Consider the following 17,970-nt stretch of genomic DNA (forward strand, 5'->3'; position numbering starts at 1 on the left):
CCACAGTGTGGATTCAAAATAAGACACAGATGTCCACCAGGAAATGGTTATACTAAGAGAATTAGAAACAAATTGTATTGAACTTGCAGTTAAATATTTATAAAGTAAACTATTTATGAAGTGTAGTTATTCTTAGACATTTATACTTATTCGTGACTATTTTACACACAGACTCGGATAATTTATTTCTCTACTATATATTTGGTCATAGTGTGGAGAAAGATGGCAGCTCTTTGTCTGATGAGAAGCAAACAATTCAGATCTCTCTGTTCGCCTTGCTGAAAGACTTTCTCAAGTCTCCTACACCAGAAGAGCTTCACAGTGTCCTCGCCTACATTCTGACTGTAGGAGAGGAGCAGCAGGTTGTACTTATGTTTTATCTCTGTTTCTGTAGGGAGTTGAATTTTGTTATCATTGACCTTTTCAGCATGATATTTGACTTCCAATCCCCAAATGAGCTATCCCTGATCATCCATGCTTCCTTTTTCCTTTTTTTGTCTTTTAAATTTTTTTTTTTTGGCATTTCTGTACTTGTGCCCACTTAACACGTTACCCTCCCTACAACATATTTCTTTGCACTTGATCAACCCCAGCTCTTCCCTCTGTCCTGATGATTCACTGTTCTCCCAAGCAGGTGGTGAAGGCCTTGGATGTGCTGTATGAGCTCTTGAGAAGCAGCCCTCCACGTGAGCAGGTGCAGGCCGTGCTGCTGGAGTGGGGCGTGGAACAGCTTTACTGTTTGCTGCTCACTCCAAGCTTCGGAGACGAGGCCAGGGAGAGGGTGTTCAGGGTGAGAAAAACTGATTGGACCTCTTCTTAAAATACTTTGTCTTCTCACTTGTTAGATATTTTCTTGGAAACACCAGTGTAAAAGTCATAATTTCCTTGTGATGTTGCAGATTTTATACAAAATCCTCAAGAGCGAGCGAGTGTCCGAGCGCAACAAGCAGCGAGTTAAGCTTAAGGATTTTGGCTACCTTGGCCTGGTTTGTTTCCTTGAAGACCTTCCCGTCACCATGATCACCGTGCGCTGTCTGTATGAGCAGGTTCTTGCTACAGGTAATGATGAAACGACCTTTCTGCTTTGGTCTAGCTAGCTTTAAAATGGAGGGCAAAAAAGACCTTTATAGAAGTTAAAGCACCTGAAAAGTTGGTTCCAAATCTCTTTACAACTGAGTAAGCAATAGTCAACATTGAAGTTAGAAATAAAACATCATTAATTATTAATTAATAAGTTTAATGATCTGAAACTCATCTACGTCATGAGGACTGTGCGGATATGCTTTGATCAGATTTTATTGAAAGTGGTATCTCCCATGTAACATAAGTAAACAATGCAACAATCATCAGATTGTGATTTGGTCAGGCCAGTACATTTCTATCAGTTTCCTAATAACTTTCAAGGATGTTCCTGGAAAGAACTCTGTAATTTGGCGCAAATTTTCCGGTAAAATACAAACAATGTTCAAATGTAACACTTACAACTGATCACTTCCAAATAATGCTAAACAGGCATAATCTAGAGTCTTCAGGTCAGTTCAACATGCAAAAATGTGAAATTGGTCTACAAGCAAGCGTACAATTGAATAATTAAGTTTCCAATAATAATAAATAAATAACAAATTCATATTTACTCTGGTTTAAGTGGAATGAAGCAGTTCTTTCAAGTTCTTTACAGGAAACTTTTCCTGTAAATTATTCGGGAATAGCAGACCTGTAAAATAAAGTCTTACCTTGAATTCTGATTGGTGCGTATAGAAGTACCTGACATCACCTTTCAAACCGACAAGAAACAGCGCAGAAAATAAGACACAATTACAGAAATCTTTCATATCTGTATTGTTCTAACTTTGGGAAATAATAAGTGGGTTTATGAAAGATCGTATTATTTATAGCAAAAGCCTGATTTAAAAAAAAAAAAAGGTTTTCATGGCCTTTAAAATGACATTAGATTCGCTGCTGCCCCACAGATGCCAGCCCTAACTTCAGAGACCTCCTGGCTGTGGTCTGTCTTTCCCATCGAGCCGTGCTCACTGTCCGCTTGGACGTCTGTCGCAAGGTCAGTCTGTTCACATAATTCATGCTCTACGAAAACCACCACAGGCAGTTTCATCCCAAGCATATTTATCATCTCAGTAATGAAAACAAGCTCTCCCTGTTCCTCTCTGATATTACATCAGCTCTTTCATCTGATCTACTCCAATGAGGATTATGTGAAGCAGCTCGCTAAGCAGCCCGGCTGGCAGGATGTTCTCACCAAACTCTATGTGAAAGAGTCCTACGAGTCCCACACTGCCAGCATTGCAGACTCCGGCAACAACAGACCCTTTGAACCAAACTATCGGCCACTGCTGCGCAGGGATCAGACTCTGGTCATAGAGGACACCCGCACCGACGTCTTCCTGAACTACCGCAGCTCGCAGGACATCGAGGATGAGGAGGAGGAGGATGAAGGTGGCCCACGGGACATCTCCGAGGGATTCTCTGATTTATCCCAGTCGCCTCCTAGTGGATGTGGGGGCCCGCTGAAAAACTTCACTGGCTCTCTCCATTTTAAGTCATTTGATTCAGTGGACCAGGGCAGCCACTCGTCCTCCATCTCCAACGCAGTTGATATCACCTCATCGTGCACCAATGATGAGGGCAGAGAGTACCAGCCCCTCTCTCCCTTTGGCACATCACCCTTAGATTTGGAGCTTGGAGGCATGGGAGAGACAGTCATACACACCCCTGGAGGTAGTCTGGCAAACACACCATCTCCTCTAGAGCACTGCAAACCATTTCCACCACTCAGAACCAGGAAGAGCTCCAGTCTGTCCAACGTGCTGGATGATACGAGCTATGGGACAGACCCTCCTACTGGAGACACAATCTCCAATACATCCAACCCACAGGTATGGGTGCTTTTTTTTTAAGCTCAGGTTTACCTGATTCGGGTGACTATTATTTGTCTTTTTTTGATGTGTGTATTCTTTTGGTTTGGGACTGAGTAGTGTTTATGTTACAGCAGACCCCTGAGGAGGAGCTGTGCAACCTCCTCACTAACATCGTCTTCTCCGTGCTGTGGAGCGGCAGTGGGGCGGAGGGGGCCGAGGATGTGGTGTGGAGAGAGAGAGGACAGGTCTTTTCTGTTCTCACCAAACTGGGCTCGTCCTGCCAACTGGTGCGCCCTCCCGATGACATCAAACGCAGGTCAGTGACGGGCATTTCAAATTTATTTCCCCTCAGAGAAAAAACGCATTCGATCTGCATTGAGCCTGTGACGCAACTGGAAAAACTAATTTAACAACACCTTAAGCTGTGTCACCTTTTGTCAACGTCCAGAAATATTGTCATGTGATGAACTCAACATTTGTTTGTGTGCCAGTTTGTTGGAGATGATGCTGGAGTCCTCCCTGTCAGACCTGAGGGAGGCCCAGGGCGTTTCTCTGCCTTTCTGTCCCAGTCTGGTTCGGCTACTCAGGCTGCTGCAGGACTTCCTGTTTGCTGAGGGTACAGACAACCACACACTTTGGAGTGAAAAGGTATACCACTGACACATTCTGTTCTGTTATTGAAAGTCTGTCTCCATCTTGATAAAGGTTAGTTGACTAGATTATGATTCAAGTCCATGTTCTGAGAAAAAAAATAGAATGAGACTACTTGAAATCCTTTCTTTGTTCCACTGTTAAAGCCTATGCCAGCAGAGACTTAATTTGGAAATAATAAGGGATATTTAAATAAAATATGCAAAAATGATGATTTAAACTCAAGGGGGTGTATGGAACCTTTCTGGAAATACGCTTATTCCCTTTCAATAACAATTTTTTATGTTGGGCCTATGAAATCAGATTATTTAGAAACACAACAAATCTTTGAAACTAAGATTACGCTGTTGGGATGTGATGCTGTAATTTAATTAGAAATTAACAATATTATACAATTATGTTGACGTTAAAGGCGTCATTACATTCCAAGACAGTAAATACAAGCAGGCTCAGCTGGGTGTGGTTGTGTCAGTTACTTTGTTTGTTGTCAAGGGAAACTTTCCTGTCTATAGGAAATGCAGGGTGGAGAGTCACGTTGGGGTGTAGGTAGTGTCTGAATCACCCTTGAAATGCAGAAGAAACTGTATTTAATGTATTGAAAGGCTCTAGGTTGTCACTGATGGTGCAAGGTGTGGAAACAGGTCTAGCCTTTTTGTTGAGTCCTTTTTTGACAGCTGTTGTTGTACTGCAGATATTTGAGGGGGTGGTGAACCTGCTGGACAAGTTACAAGCCTGGCATAGCACCCCTGGCAGCCCCGGGAACATTGAACTGAAGGAAATGGCCCAGATCGGCCTGCGTATCATCACTGGGTATATCCAGCAGCAGCACTCCCAGGTCAGCTGCAACCACACAACATGTCCTGTCCCATACACATCCCATAAATGTAAAAAATATGCCTCGCCATACATGTCTTTCACAACCCAAGATTGAACTTTGCAGAAAATAAATTTAAGGGGGTTACAGTATTTATTTAACTTGATAAGTGCACTCAGATAAAGCCATACCGAGAAATACCAAGCCTTCTATGGGTTTCTTTTCAAAGACATTTGAGTCATTCCTCTTTGGGAGTGTTCTGTATGAAAGGGCAGCTCCTCTCAGAGTTACGAGTGCGGCTGCGGCTGCGGCTGCGGCTGCGGCTGCTGCTGCTGCTGCTGCGGCTGCTGCTGCTGCTGCTGCGGCTGCTGCTGCTCCTGCTGTTGTTGTTGTTGTTGCTATTGTTGTTTTTGTTGTTGCTGCTGCTCTTGTACCTTTTGGATTCTGGGATTGAGGCAGCAGTCATAAATGAACTGACCAAAAGGCTTTCCTTCACATGTTGCTAGTTGTGTTCATCTGCAAAGTAGTCCAACTCTGCCTAAAGCCATTTGTTTTCCCAAATGTCAGGCCTGAAATAAATCAACATCATTTCACCCTGACATCACAGCTGTGGGTATGTTGGAAAGAAATCAAGCCTGGAGCCACTTCAGCGGAGTGTATATGCAATATAAACAGATTAAAATAAAAGAAATATTTGAAGTACATATTGCTGATACTCCGGGCATCTCTACTTTTATTTAAGTGTATTTTTTTCCAAGTAAAACACTATTACATAAATCTTTGTTTATCATATCTTTTTTATGAAATGCATGGATAGACTCTCAGTTATAAAGTTAATAGGTTATTTCCCTTTGCCCCTCTTCAGGTGTGTGTGATGGCTTATGTGAAGCTCCACAGCCTGCTCCAGACTGTGCTGTGTCTGAGCTGGGAGGAGGTGTGTTTCCTGCTGGGGCAGCTGGGCGCCCCCCTGTGGCCCGGAGGTGTAATGGACAGTACCAACTGTGGACACCCAGAGACCTTCTCCCAACTGGTGCCCATCGTGCGAACTCTGCTCGATCAGCACGCCGACCCCGTCACCCTCCAGACTCTGCTACCCAACCTGCCCATCACGAACGGCAGCACCACCTTCGCCCAGGACCTGAAGGTTTACTGTCACACACCGGAGTGGCGGGGGTTTTACCAGCAGCAGGTCAGTGTGTTGGCTGACCTTATGCATTTAAAATTAGATGACATTTATCTTTTGCTTAGGGAGTCTATAGAGAATTCTCTCCTCTTTTTGTTATGACTAAGTAGGTATAATCAACCATCATTCCCAGATACTGCTGGCTCTGTTCTTCGTCACATTAGTGTACACTCAGGATTTTTGCAATCTTGCTTCCTTGTCTGTGACCAGTTACCTCCCAGTGGGTGGCTGCGAAATCTAATGCAAAGTTTAGAGAGGAAAAAAAAATATAGCCCCATATTTCAGGCAAAGATCAGTTTACGCTCAAACTTGAAGCTGAGATATTTTATGAACTGATGCCAAAAAGACACACTCACCACTAGCTGAGCGTAGATTTATCATCGCACTGTGTGACAGTGCGTGTTCATAAATCTGTTTTGTTTGGATCACTTTTGTATACGGATCCCGCAATACATTAGCCAGTATGGCATAACTTTGGCTGCCTTCAAAGCTTTGAACCTTGGACCAGGTTGATTTCTCACATGTATGTCTAAGTGTGTATGTGTTTGCAGTTCATGTAGTGTAGCCTATGCATTTGTCCTAAATGTATGTGTAGGATAGTTTATTTATTTTTATGCAGCTTCATGTTTTTATCTTGCAATATGCGACAGTAAGAAGAGGAAAGAAAAAAACAACAGATGAGTTTAAACAGTGCAGCAGTTGTAAAAATACCTCTTGTAATACAATAAATAAAAAAAGGGAACCGTTAATGAGATTGGGAAGCGTGATGCCATTCTTGTCTCCTGTTTTTATGCTTCTAACATTCTCGTTCTTTAGGTTTTGTTGTGACAGGAGTTCTAATACGTTATCCTTTCATATTAAAAATGAGCCACCACTTTAAAAAAAAAAAAATTGTATGTCATTTTTTTGTCATTTATTTCTTGGATGTTGGGCTCACAGTGATTTTATTGATGTATGTTGTACAATTCTGCCTAGTCATTTGGACTCCACATCAAGGACCACAATGGATATTAGTCTTGAGGCTTTTTTGTGTCAGTCATGACAGTTTTGTAACTGTGTGTGACTGAATGTCTTCTCTCTCAAAATCTTCCCATAGGTTCAGCCCACCATGGAGCAGTATGAGCTGGACACATTTGGGAGGAGCCACGACATCATGTCCAATTTCTGGAACTCCTGCTTCGATGACCTGATGAGCACGGCTTTTCGTCGGGACAAAGACAGATCTGACATCAAATCGAAGTTTCAGGTTACGAGAACTTTCTGGCATCATGCATGCTAAAGTGAAATTTTTGCCTTTCAGATTACTGTTTCTGACTGTTTTTTTTTTTTTTTTTGCAAAAACAGGAAGTGATCGTGGACCCCTACCTGAAGCGAGTCAGAAGTGAGAACAGCAGGTACCTCAGTTGGCAGAAGCAGAGCTCCAGCCAGCAGGGGGTGGTGTGGAAGCACTGGAGAGCTCTCCGCAGGCTTTTGACCAGTGAGAGAGGAGCATGGGCCAACAGGTATGATGACATCTGACAGTTATCTTTGAAAATACTCTCTGGGCCAAGGATTCACATGTAAATTCATCCAAGAACGAACAGTGTTCTGCCAGTGGCCTCCAAGATCTATGTTGCTCTAAGTTGGACAAAGAAAATACAATGCAAACATTTTTCTGAAACTGTGTCGTCATTTTGCTGTTCAGTCTTGCCAAAAATGCGTTAAATTGTAAATTGTTTTTTTTTTTTGTTGTTTTTTCTTGTTTTTTGACAGAGTCCAACCAGAGGTGAAATGGAAGTTGTCCAACGCAGAGACATATTCAAAGATGCGTCTCAAACTTGTGCCCAACTACAACTATGATCCTCACAGTGAGGCCAGCGCCCTGAGGGACAACATGGGTATGTTACAGTGTACAAACATATTAACTTTATCCTTTTGGTCACTGAAGCAAAATGGTGCTCAGAAGATGTTTTGTTTTTTGTGATTTTTTTAGGAGCTGATAGCCCTCGTAGTTCTGAACCTCTCCCGCTTGCTGTTGCAAAGGAAGCAAAAGTGAGCGACATGGAGGATGATCAGTTAGGAGAAGAGGACCTCGTCTTTTTGGATAATAAGTGAGTCTCGAATTCGCAGGACGTTTGTGCCAGCTTCTGCCACACGTTGAATTTTTTCATAAACACGAAGAAAAATGTCACTTTACATAGACCAGGCATACCAGTTTTGAATCTCCAAATTTCACCAAACAGGCGTTCAAATATTTGAAAAGTCCATGAGCATTATGTCCATCTGAGTGTGAAAATCCTGATATTTGCAAATGCAGTGCTGAAAATGTAAAGGTTTACCATTTTCTTCTGCTTTCAGGGTGGAGGGGGAAGATGAGAGCCAAAAAGAAAAACTGGTTCTGTCTGAAGACTGCGAGCTCATCACCATCGTGGCGGTTGTTCCGGGCCGTCTGGAGGTTACCACGCACCATCTCTACTTCTATGATGGCAGCAGTGAGAAAGAAGAGACAGAGGAAGGTAAGAAATATATGTGATCGCAAACATCACACCTTGCCTTTTTTTTTGACTTTCCTTCAAAGGGCACTACAAAAAATGAGTAATATGTCTGCCTTCAGGTATCGGGTTTGATTTCAAGAGGCCTCTGTCTCAGCTCAGAGAAGTCCATTTGCGGCGCTACAACCTGCGACGATCTGCACTGGAGCTCTTTTTCATAGATCAGGCTCACTACTTCATCAACTTCAGGAAGAAGGTGATGCTCAGTTCCAATTTAACTCATTTTGCTCTTTAATTAGTATGAAAGAATAAGTGTTTGTTAAATGATGTGGTGGTGTGAAAAAAAATGTTACGTTTGCCCTTTCAGGTACGAAATAAAGTATATTCTAGGATCCTTGGGCTGCGGCCTCCCAACCTGTTTTACTTCGGCTCCCGCTCCCCCCAAGAGCTACTGAAGGCATCTGGGCTTACACAGGTGTTTGTTCAATACAGTCCCCTCTGTCAAGTTGTTACATACATCAGAAGCGTGTGCTTATTGTGTTTGACTAATCTGGTGTCGATGTGTTGAACAGAAATGGGTTTACAGAGAAATCTCCAATTTTGAGTATTTGATGCAACTGAACACCATCGCTGGACGCACTTACAACGACCTGTCGCAGTATCCTGTGGTAAATACACGCCATCTCCCCTGACAGTGTTTACTGTCATTATTTATGATCCCTTTGTCGCAAAATATGATACACTTTCAGTGTGAGGAGGCATCATGTTGCACTTGTGTTTTTTTTGTCTTCAGTTCCCCTGGGTCTTGTGTGACTACACCTCTCCTGTTCTGGATCTAGAGGACCCGTCAGTTTTCAGAGACTTGTCCAAACCCATAGGAGTGGTCAACCCACGCCATGCACAGAATGTCAGAGAAAAGTAAGTGGTTATATAACAGTGTGATTTTGGGTTGTTTCTTGCATTAAAAGGCTTGCAGATCAGCAGCCAACTGCCAGTTCTACAAAGCAGCAAACTTATGCTTTGTACAATGTCGAGAATGTATAATTTCCAGCATTTTTCTCCGTCTATCACTAGGTATGAGAGCTTTGAGGACCCAACAGGCACCATTGACAAATTCCACTATGGCACACACTACTCAAATGCAGCAGGAGTCATGCACTACATGATCCGCATGGAGCCATTCACCACCCTGCATATCCAGCTGCAGAGTGGCAGGTGGGAACGATGACTGGTGCTTGATATTTCAGAGTATTTCCTGCTGTTCTCTGGCCTCATGCTGGCATATCTTGTCATTGTTTAGGTTTGACTGTGCAGACAGACAGTTCCACTCAGTGGCAGCCGCCTGGCAGGCTCGTATGGAGAGTCCCGCTGACGTCAAAGAGCTCATCCCGGAGTTCTTCTACTTCCCAGAATTCCTGCAGAACCTGAACGGTAAGGTGCACTATACCTGTGGTCAAATAGACTGTTTTAAAGAAAAATAATGGGATTTATTTTTGTCTTTAGATGTATAGCTAATGTATTGTTGACATAAAGAACCTAATGCATGTTTGCTTCATGCTTGCCGTAGGATTCGACTTGGGACATTTGCAGATATCTCAGGACCCAGTGACGAATGTTCTGCTGCCTCGCTGGGCCACATCAAGAGGAGACTTCATCAGGAAACACAGGAAAGCCCTGGTGAGTCTACACAAACAGCCACGGTCTTTTATAGCACACTGGCGGCCAATCGTGAAACTATTTAAGACAACAGCATCTTGTATGTTAAACCCTAGGAATGTGAGCATGTGTCCAGTCACCTCCATGAGTGGATTGACTTGATCTTTGGTTACAAGCAGAGAGGTGAAGAGGCAGTGAATGCGCTCAATGTCTTCTACTACTGCACTTATGAAGGCAAGTGTGAATACCCTTTTCTTATCAGTGAAAGAAAAAAACCCTTCAGACTTTTCTTGAGTCTTTTCTCTAGCTCCTTGTGTCCCATTAGAAATCTTTCTTGCTTGTTGTTCGGCCTCTCTGCAGGCGCAGTAGATCTGGATGCAATTGCCAACGAAAATGAGCGCAAGGCCCTGGAAGGCATCATCAGCAACTTTGGACAGACACCCTGTCAGCTACTTAAGGTGCCACTCCCAGCCTAATTCACAGCTACTTTTCAAGATTCGATTTTCAACAATATTCTGTGATGTTAAGTTTCAAAAGCAACAGCAGTTTGGTATCATGTTCTTGTCTGCACCCAGGAGCCTCATCCTCCTCGTATGTCGACTGAGAACGCAGTAAGGCGGCAGGCCCGCCTGGAAACCGTGCCCCCAAATATCTTTGAGGAGCTCAAAAAACTCAGGCCATTTGTGGAGGTGGGGTCTATAATGCTTTTAAGTCCTTTCGTGATCTCATTATTCTTCTAAAAAAAACAAAAAAACTCATATTGTGTAGTGTGTATGTATTTACACGTGTGTGTGTGTGTGTGTGTGTGTGTGTGTGTGTGTGTGTGTGTGTGTGTGTGTGTGTGTGTGTGTGTGTGTGTGTGTGTGTGTTTGTGTGTGCCTCAGGTGGTGAGTGACGGCCTCCCTCTGGTCCAGGCAGTGGTACCAAAGAACCAGAATCGCTCCTTCATCATCCAGGGCTCAGACATACTGGTATGGACGCTTTCCGAAGGGCCAAATTTAAAACCAAGCACAATCATGACAACAATAAGACTTTATCATTTTAAAGAGTTGAGGTTTATCATTGTCATATCATGCCATTATTTCTCTCCAGGTGACTGTGAGTTCAAACGGGTTGATAGGAACACACAGCTGGCTGCCATATGACAAAAACATTGCCAACTACTTCACCTTCACTAAGGACCCCACGATGACTAATCCCAAGTGAGTGCCCTCAGAGACCTTAGTACTTAAAATTGAAATATCACATAATAAATAACATGGAAAAAGGCATGACTTTGGACATCCTGAATTTACTATCTACAAAATATCCGTCTACCACAGCCTCCTTTCTGATATTTTTAATTTCGAAATCTTGAGCCTAGTGAGTAAAAACCCACTTATTTTTTATGGCATTTCAAAAGATGTGGAAAATCTTCCTGACAGTTGGATGGAAGCTCAACATCTGTCTGGCTGTCCCTTTTTTGTCTGTGAAGCTTCAAAGCCCGTTCACTTAATTGAAATTGGCCTTAAGGGATTTTATTTTATACTGATCTTGAACGTGGATCACATAAACAGAGAATCATTTATTAGGATAAGAAAAATTTTAGCACTGGGGTTTCAGGTACGTTGTAATTTGCAGTTGCATGACAGTTTAATGTGCTGATTTTAAATCGCCACAGCTCACTCTCACTTCTTTTTTCTAACTCGCTTTGATCTTTTCCAACCGTGCTTTGCGGTGCAGAACGCAGCGTTTCTTGAGCGGACCTTTCTCTCCCGGGGTAGAGATCGGCGCTCAGGTGCTGGTGGTGTCCAACGATGGACGACTGCTGTTCAGCGGAGGACACTGGGACTGCAGTCTCCGTGTCACCCAACTGGGCAAGGGCAAACTGGTGGGCAGGATCTGCCGGCACATTGGTGAGCTCTTACTGTTGTATGTTTAACTTTAAATATACAAGTTTTGTTTGTTTTAATTTTATGTATTTATTTGTATATTTGTGTTTTTCCACATAGACATTGTTACTTGCTTGGCTCTGGATCTCTGTGGCATCTACCTCATCTCTGGTTCAAGGGACACCTCCTGCATAGTGTGGCAGGTCCTACAGCAGGTAAATGTCTTCGTATATCCCTTCCTGCATCTAAGTCACTTACATGCTTGTACGTGCTTGTGCTTTCAAAGTTATGGCTTTACATATGTATTCTCCTTTTTTGTCCTTCAGGGTGGCTTCTCCAGCGGCCTTTCTCCTCGGCCGGTGCAGGTCCTCTGTGGACACGACCAGGAGGTCACCTGTGTGGCCATCAGCACCGAACTGGACATGGCTGTCTCAGGGTCAAAGGTCAGAGGTGTTACTCTCTATAAACACACAAAACACTCACTGAGTTTGATTGGTTTTGCATATTAATTCGATACTTTAACATTTACTACCAAAATAATTTAGCCAAGTAAGCAGAATTGAAAAGTCAAGGATTTTTTTTTTATTTATTTATTTATTTTTTTTTTGTTTAAATCTATGGAGTCCATACTGCTTCAGTTCTGTATGCTTGTGCAGGCATGAAAAATGCTGTTCAACCTAAATAACCATAAGATGCTTGAAAGTACTACTTGGATGTTGTCCAAGCAAAATGTGATGTTGCTTATTAGAAGTGAGAATGTAATCTGAACACAAACACAGACTTTATGGGTATAAGGAGACAGATGTTGCCATCTTATAGCCAACAGTCGTTCATACCTGGAGAGCGTATTTGACAGAATGAACCAAGGGTAAACCACAGTTTTTTTTCTCATTTTCAGATTTTTTTTTCAGCCTAATTAGTATTAAAATCAGTGAGGATACAGATAACATACAAATCAGTCATTCTTAGCTATAGTTATAGGAGCTTTTATTTGATTTATTTGATTCTCACCATGTGGCTTTGGCTTAGAAACCCTGGTTTGCAGTTTGTAAATAAAATAAGCAAAAAACAAAAAGTACTGTTTTCATTATTGGTTTGGATCAAAACTGACTCGCACTCTCTCAATCTACTGTGTGTCAGGACGGGACTGTAATCGTGCACACTGTCCGACGAGGTCAGTTCTTGCGAACACTGCGACCTCCTGGTAATAGCTGTGTACCCACCGAAATCTCTGAGCTCCAGGTGGGCATGGAAGGCCACATTGTGGTACAGACCTCGCTGGAGGAGCGGTCTAACAGAAAGGTACATAAATACATATAGTAAATTTCATAGGTACACACGTATACGCAAACAAGATTTTCAGCTTGCTTATAGAAATATCCAAATTCTATTTTTTCCTACAGGGCAAGTATTCACTTCATGTTTACTCAGTAAATGGCTGTCTGCTGTCCTCCTTCACCATGGAGGAGCAGGTGACTGCTCTCCACCTGGTGTCTGAATACGTCATCCTGGGCACCATACAGGGCAGCCTCCACATACGAGATTTATACAGGTAAAGAAATTGAGAACATAGTTTGAAGTTCATCATAATGATGCCAATGTGCAGCATTTATAGAAGACTTCAAGTCTGGAAGGAAAAACCTCATCTCCTCTTTGTTTGACAGTCTGGATGCTCCGGTAACACCCCTGGCCTTGAAGGTTCCTGTGAGGAGTGTGTCTGTCACCAAAGAGTGCAGCCACATCCTAGTGGGACTAGAGGACGGGAAGTTAATTGTGGTGGGGGCAGGGAAGCCAGAGGAGGTGAGAACCAGGACATGAAGTGATCGTGGAATGCAGGAGTGGGGTGTGTCGAGAGGGGGGGGGGGTAAATCATATGCTAAGTACTAGTTGAAAACCAGGTTTTTCAGATGATAATTGAGCATCTTTAGTCTAACATCTCTGTTTTAGCCCTGAAGTGAAGATTAACATGTTCCCCCTCCTCGTCTCAGGTTCGCTCAGGACAATTCTCCCGTCGCCTGTGGGGCTCCACACGCCGCATCTCTCAGGTGTCGTCGGGTGAAACTGAATACAATCCCTCTGAGAATGCTGGGAAATGAGATGAGCCACGGTGGAGGATCCCTGAGGACTCTGTAGGTTGCAGATACCGGCACCGTCAAGATGCTCACCATACTCAACAAGGCCTTCCTTCCTTTACAAGCTGGGACACTATCCTCGTCAGCCACTGATCTCTCTGAGAGAGCAACTATACACTGAGCACTTTTTTATTCAAGATTTGATATTTTGTTGCGTAATTCCTTTACAGTTGTGTACTGTTTTTAATCAGCATCATTCCAAAGAGTGGCCTTGTTTTGTGGAGTGCAAAGAGCTCTGTGTTTGCGTTTACTGTCAGACTCTATATACACTGAGTCATATTTCAGGGGAATGACTCACTCTGATGCACATTCAGCCTCAGACACATAGAGAAGTACCGCTGTGAACTCCCCAGGCTCCGTTTTATTTGCTCCTTTATTGTCAGAGGCACAGCTGTGATCTCTATGTGGTTGAATGTCCCAAAGCCATTGTTTGGCAATGGCACCTTCGTAAAACTCCTGGAAACTTGAAAAACTACCGCGGACGTTGCTTGAGATTTCCATATTGCAATACTGGCAAGTACCACAAGAGGGTTTGCTCTGTAAAGAAAGACACATGAGGACAACTGAGCACTAGTGAGCCTTTGCTGTGTTATCATTTTTTGTGGTTGACATCAAGATTTGCTGATCCCTGCACCAGAAGTGCACCACAGTACCACAGTGTATAATTCTGCATTCCTTGGGCTCTAAGCAATGTAAAACTGTTATAATTAAAGCAATAACTGCTTTAATGGTCAAGCATGTGAAATATATTCTCTTTTTTTATCATGATTGTGGAGCTAGGATGCACTGAAACTGAAGAGGAGAGCCGAGCCTGCTGTTGCCTCACACACAATGGAGTCAAGGCCTTTACTTGCTAATGCTTCTGTAATAGTTTGTTATTGTGTTCACACAACTATATCCCTGTTTTATTTTATCTGCAAAGTGCCTTTTTTACCTTGTGTCTTGAGCCCTGTATAAACACTGAACTCCAGTCATCTATTTCACATAGCTCACTAATGTCAGATTTTTATCCCTGTCGATCTGATTTAAGCACCCCTTACTACTCTACCATGACTCACACGTGAATAAGATGTTGTTAATGAACTCAGTAAACTGTTGGCTGGACACACATGCTTGCCTGTACTGGTAGTGTACTGTTTCTGAATCGCTGAAAACATCTGAAGACACGATGACTGCAAAACACGTGAGTAGAGTGAGTGAGCTTCAGAGGAATTCACTTCCTGCCCGCTTCTTTTACTGTGGTTGGAACAAAGTAGTTGTTATGCAGTGTCATGACGGGAGAGAGAGACAGAGGAAACTATTTGGGAGAATGCAATACCCATAACATGGTGCACACATACAAATTACCTAGTCTTAGTTATTCTGAGAATCACTTACAAAGTGTAAGCAAGGAGAAAAGAAACTATATTTGAAATGTTGTTATCTTATCAGTTCACCTCCTTTCCTCACAAAAAAAAACATTCATTCTGTCCAAAATCCCATGTTAATCCCACTATAAGATGAGATACTGTATTATAAAGTGTGTGTGCAACTGGGAGTCTATGAATATATAGGATTGTTTGCATAAGCAGCTGTTGAAATACACATTTTATAATCCACTGCTCAGTTTTGATCTAAATGTTATGAATGTATTATTTCCCTTAACTATACAGCAGCACTCAGAGCCTTTGATTTAATCGATTGATGTCAGAATTGGGTCTTTACGGTCTTTCAAATCACATTCCTCTATCAAAAAGTAGGCTTAAATCATGCTATATAGAATGCATTTGATATTATTTGTTGTTCTGATATTGATTCAAAGTGATCCTATAAAAAGCCCTATGTGAAGGCCAGCACTGCCTTGAATTTCTCTTTAACCATTTTTATTTAGCAAATGTATTGTTCTTGGAAGATTTTTAAAATACACTTTACTTTTTAAAAATCAAATAGCCTGTGTTCCTTGAAACTTAAACATTTGCAGTGGGAGTTGTGGCTGTCTGTATGTCTGTCTATTTTCTCTCTCCACTCTGTCAGTTTGTAACTGAAGTTGTTTTGCTCTTTTTTTTTAGAAAAAAAAAAAATTGCCCTAATATGGCCAATAATTGTGACTGCACACTTATATTCAGGAATGCTTTTTTCCGTGAACCCGTGGCCCATATCCTGAGGATGATCGCCCATTACTGAAAAATGAGCTCTGATTCTTGTGTGTGAACCACAGCAGGAAGGAAACTGATCCGCTGCCACAACGAAGATCATCCAGCTCCTCTACTGTAATCCCAGCCTTGCATGCGTCTGTGATGTTAACCCTATTAGAGTTGAAAAGGTCATAGTGAGCAAAAGCACATTTACTTGAAGAGGAGACTTTGATCTCCTGGTGGGCCGAACATCCTGTCAGCCTGCCCATAAACACCTCCAGGGGTACAATTCAGTGGGGTGGGGAGGGGTGAGGCGGGTGATAAAACCGACCTGTAGACCCCCGGTCAAATACAAACCATAGAATAGTGAATAAGGGAAGTGGAGTAGGAGGGTGAAGAGGGATGCAGTCACTCTGATGTGGTACCACTCACAATGGTGGGAGGGGTTGACACCTCTCTCTTGGTTATTGGCAGTGTCTCCCTCTGACCTCCGCAAACCTTAGGGCAGGCTGAGGGGATGGATGTCGTGAAATGCTGCAATTTTGGTGGTTGTTGAAGCTGTTCCTGCCAAGAACGCAACAACCCTCAAACAGGCCTCAGTCAACAACCTCAGCCCTCCACCCCCTCCTCCTCCTCTCCCCCTCTGCACCATTTCTCCTCGGCCTGTGGACGACAAGATCGTGTTTTTGTTATTTCTTTTTCATAGCTCCCTTATCGTTCCCACCCATGCATGACCACAGAGGAAATCTGCCCACAGATAAAGAGTCGGTGCCTCTACATCAAGATCATGTAGACAAGTAAAGACTAAAGAAGTGATGGGAACTGTTTATTGGTCTGATTTTTGATAAACCTATGTTTACTTATTTAATGTTTGCTCGAATGCACTGTAAAAATCTTCACCATACCAAGCGGTTTGTCTGTCATGGAGTCCTACAAGCTTCTTAAAAAGAAAAAAGTACCAGTGTGATAAGATTATTACAACCTGTTTCCATAAAACTCAACTTTCTTTAAGAATGTTCTAGATGTGAGTATCAGCGTGTTGAAGCAAGACAGAATAAGGCAGATTTCTACACTAGGATAAGAAAAATAACAGCCCCAAAAAAATCTTGACCAAATTTCTTTGCACTGGAGAGAAGTTGAAACAAGAGATTTTAAGACTCAATAACAGACAAAATAAAATAAAACGGGAGAATTTGCAGTGCATCGAGCAAGCATCAAATAAATGATAAAATAAACACTAAAATTTACATTAAATTAAAAAAATAAAATTACCTTACCACAAAGCCAATTTTTTTTTAACTTAAAAAAATAAGACTTTTATGACTCAATAATGTGCAACAATTACCAATTTCTGCAGTGTAGATGATACTCAAACCTTGCTTACTCATTTTTAAGTGAGCGTAAACCCACATAATTTAAAATTAAGAATACCTTTTGTTTGTCTTTGTGTATGACTGCGAGAAAAAGAGATCCTCATGTGACTGGAATATGGCTTGAAGTTTTATCAGAGCAGGAATATCCTCGCTGTCTCCTCTCATCCCTTGGCAGGCTTTGAAGTGTAAGTAGTATTGTGTCTGAGAGAGCTCTCCATTTGTTTTCCTCTGAAGTCTCCAGGCCCCCCTGCGATGCATTCACTAGAATTTACAAGGTGTGTAATCTACCCTGCGTTGGTTTTCTAATCTTTTGAATTGCTGAGATCAAACATGTACTTCTTCTTAAGAGCATCGCGTTTGATTCACATGCTTTCTTTTGTTTCTGGTAACAACAGATCACAGCTCGATGTAAGTGTCCCTATAGGGCTGTACAAAGGTCTCATGTCCCAGAACTCCATTTAATAAAGTTTTATTTTTATTGTTTTACTGTGTCCTGCGTTATAATTGTTGATGCATTTGAGTACATATTTCTTCAATGATGTTGATTTATTTACCTTAAATGTAGTGAGGTAGAAATATAAGTGAGGTTCACGTGTTGACACCACTGGCAGCAACCATTATGCTGTAGTATTATGACCCAGAGTGTAAATTATTAAATAAATAGATAAATAAGAAATAATGAAACAAATAATCCTATAAATAAAGAATGAATTAAAAAAACATTAGGAAATAACATTTCATAATACAGAGCTCAGTTTTATATATGTACTGGATTATATCACTATATAATGTTTCTTTAATATACTTTGCAGTGTTGCTGAGAGTATTC

The 17,970-nt window shown here is 42.1% G+C and overlaps 1 protein-coding gene across 6 annotated transcripts in view; it reads left to right on the plus strand.

The window, feature by feature from the left end:
- Positions 1–16,065, plus strand: part of nbeal2 (neurobeachin-like 2) — a 35,049-nt gene extending 18,984 nt beyond the window's left edge. For 5 of the 6 annotated variants that reach the window (XM_040116908.1, XM_040116909.1, XM_040116912.1 and 2 more), the window contains 33 exons: positions 212–362; positions 635–790; positions 900–1,059; positions 1,971–2,059; positions 2,181–2,894; positions 3,008–3,192; positions 3,368–3,524; positions 4,219–4,362; positions 5,207–5,530; positions 6,621–6,770; positions 6,869–7,026; positions 7,277–7,401; positions 7,497–7,614; positions 7,862–8,019; positions 8,118–8,251; positions 8,363–8,470; positions 8,568–8,663; positions 8,789–8,913; positions 9,070–9,210; positions 9,296–9,426; positions 9,563–9,672; positions 9,768–9,885; positions 10,012–10,109; positions 10,227–10,340; positions 10,536–10,622; positions 10,744–10,853; positions 11,374–11,546; positions 11,643–11,737; positions 11,849–11,965; positions 12,663–12,824; positions 12,926–13,074; positions 13,187–13,322; positions 13,511–16,065. In XM_040116908.1, the coding sequence (XP_039972842.1) occupies positions 212–362; positions 635–790; positions 900–1,059; positions 1,971–2,059; positions 2,181–2,894; positions 3,008–3,192; positions 3,368–3,524; positions 4,219–4,362; positions 5,207–5,530; positions 6,621–6,770; positions 6,869–7,026; positions 7,277–7,401; positions 7,497–7,614; positions 7,862–8,019; positions 8,118–8,251; positions 8,363–8,470; positions 8,568–8,663; positions 8,789–8,913; positions 9,070–9,210; positions 9,296–9,426; positions 9,563–9,672; positions 9,768–9,885; positions 10,012–10,109; positions 10,227–10,340; positions 10,536–10,622; positions 10,744–10,853; positions 11,374–11,546; positions 11,643–11,737; positions 11,849–11,965; positions 12,663–12,824; positions 12,926–13,074; positions 13,187–13,322; positions 13,511–13,618 (5,101 nt within the window). In that variant the 3' untranslated portion in view covers positions 13,619–16,065. The remainder of the gene's footprint in view (positions 1–211; positions 363–634; positions 791–899; positions 1,060–1,970; positions 2,060–2,180; positions 2,895–3,007; positions 3,193–3,367; positions 3,525–4,218; positions 4,363–5,206; positions 5,531–6,620; positions 6,771–6,868; positions 7,027–7,276; positions 7,402–7,496; positions 7,615–7,861; positions 8,020–8,117; positions 8,252–8,362; positions 8,471–8,567; positions 8,664–8,788; positions 8,914–9,069; positions 9,211–9,295; positions 9,427–9,562; positions 9,673–9,767; positions 9,886–10,011; positions 10,110–10,226; positions 10,341–10,535; positions 10,623–10,743; positions 10,854–11,373; positions 11,547–11,642; positions 11,738–11,848; positions 11,966–12,662; positions 12,825–12,925; positions 13,075–13,186; positions 13,323–13,510) is intronic. The other variant, XM_040116910.1, reaches the window with a different exon arrangement.
- Positions 16,066–17,970: the final 1,905 nt, after the last annotated feature.

This window comes from Xiphias gladius, chromosome 22, assembly GCF_016859285.1.
Source record: "Xiphias gladius isolate SHS-SW01 ecotype Sanya breed wild chromosome 22, ASM1685928v1, whole genome shotgun sequence".
Taxonomy (NCBI): domain Eukaryota; kingdom Metazoa; phylum Chordata; class Actinopteri; order Istiophoriformes; family Xiphiidae; genus Xiphias; species Xiphias gladius.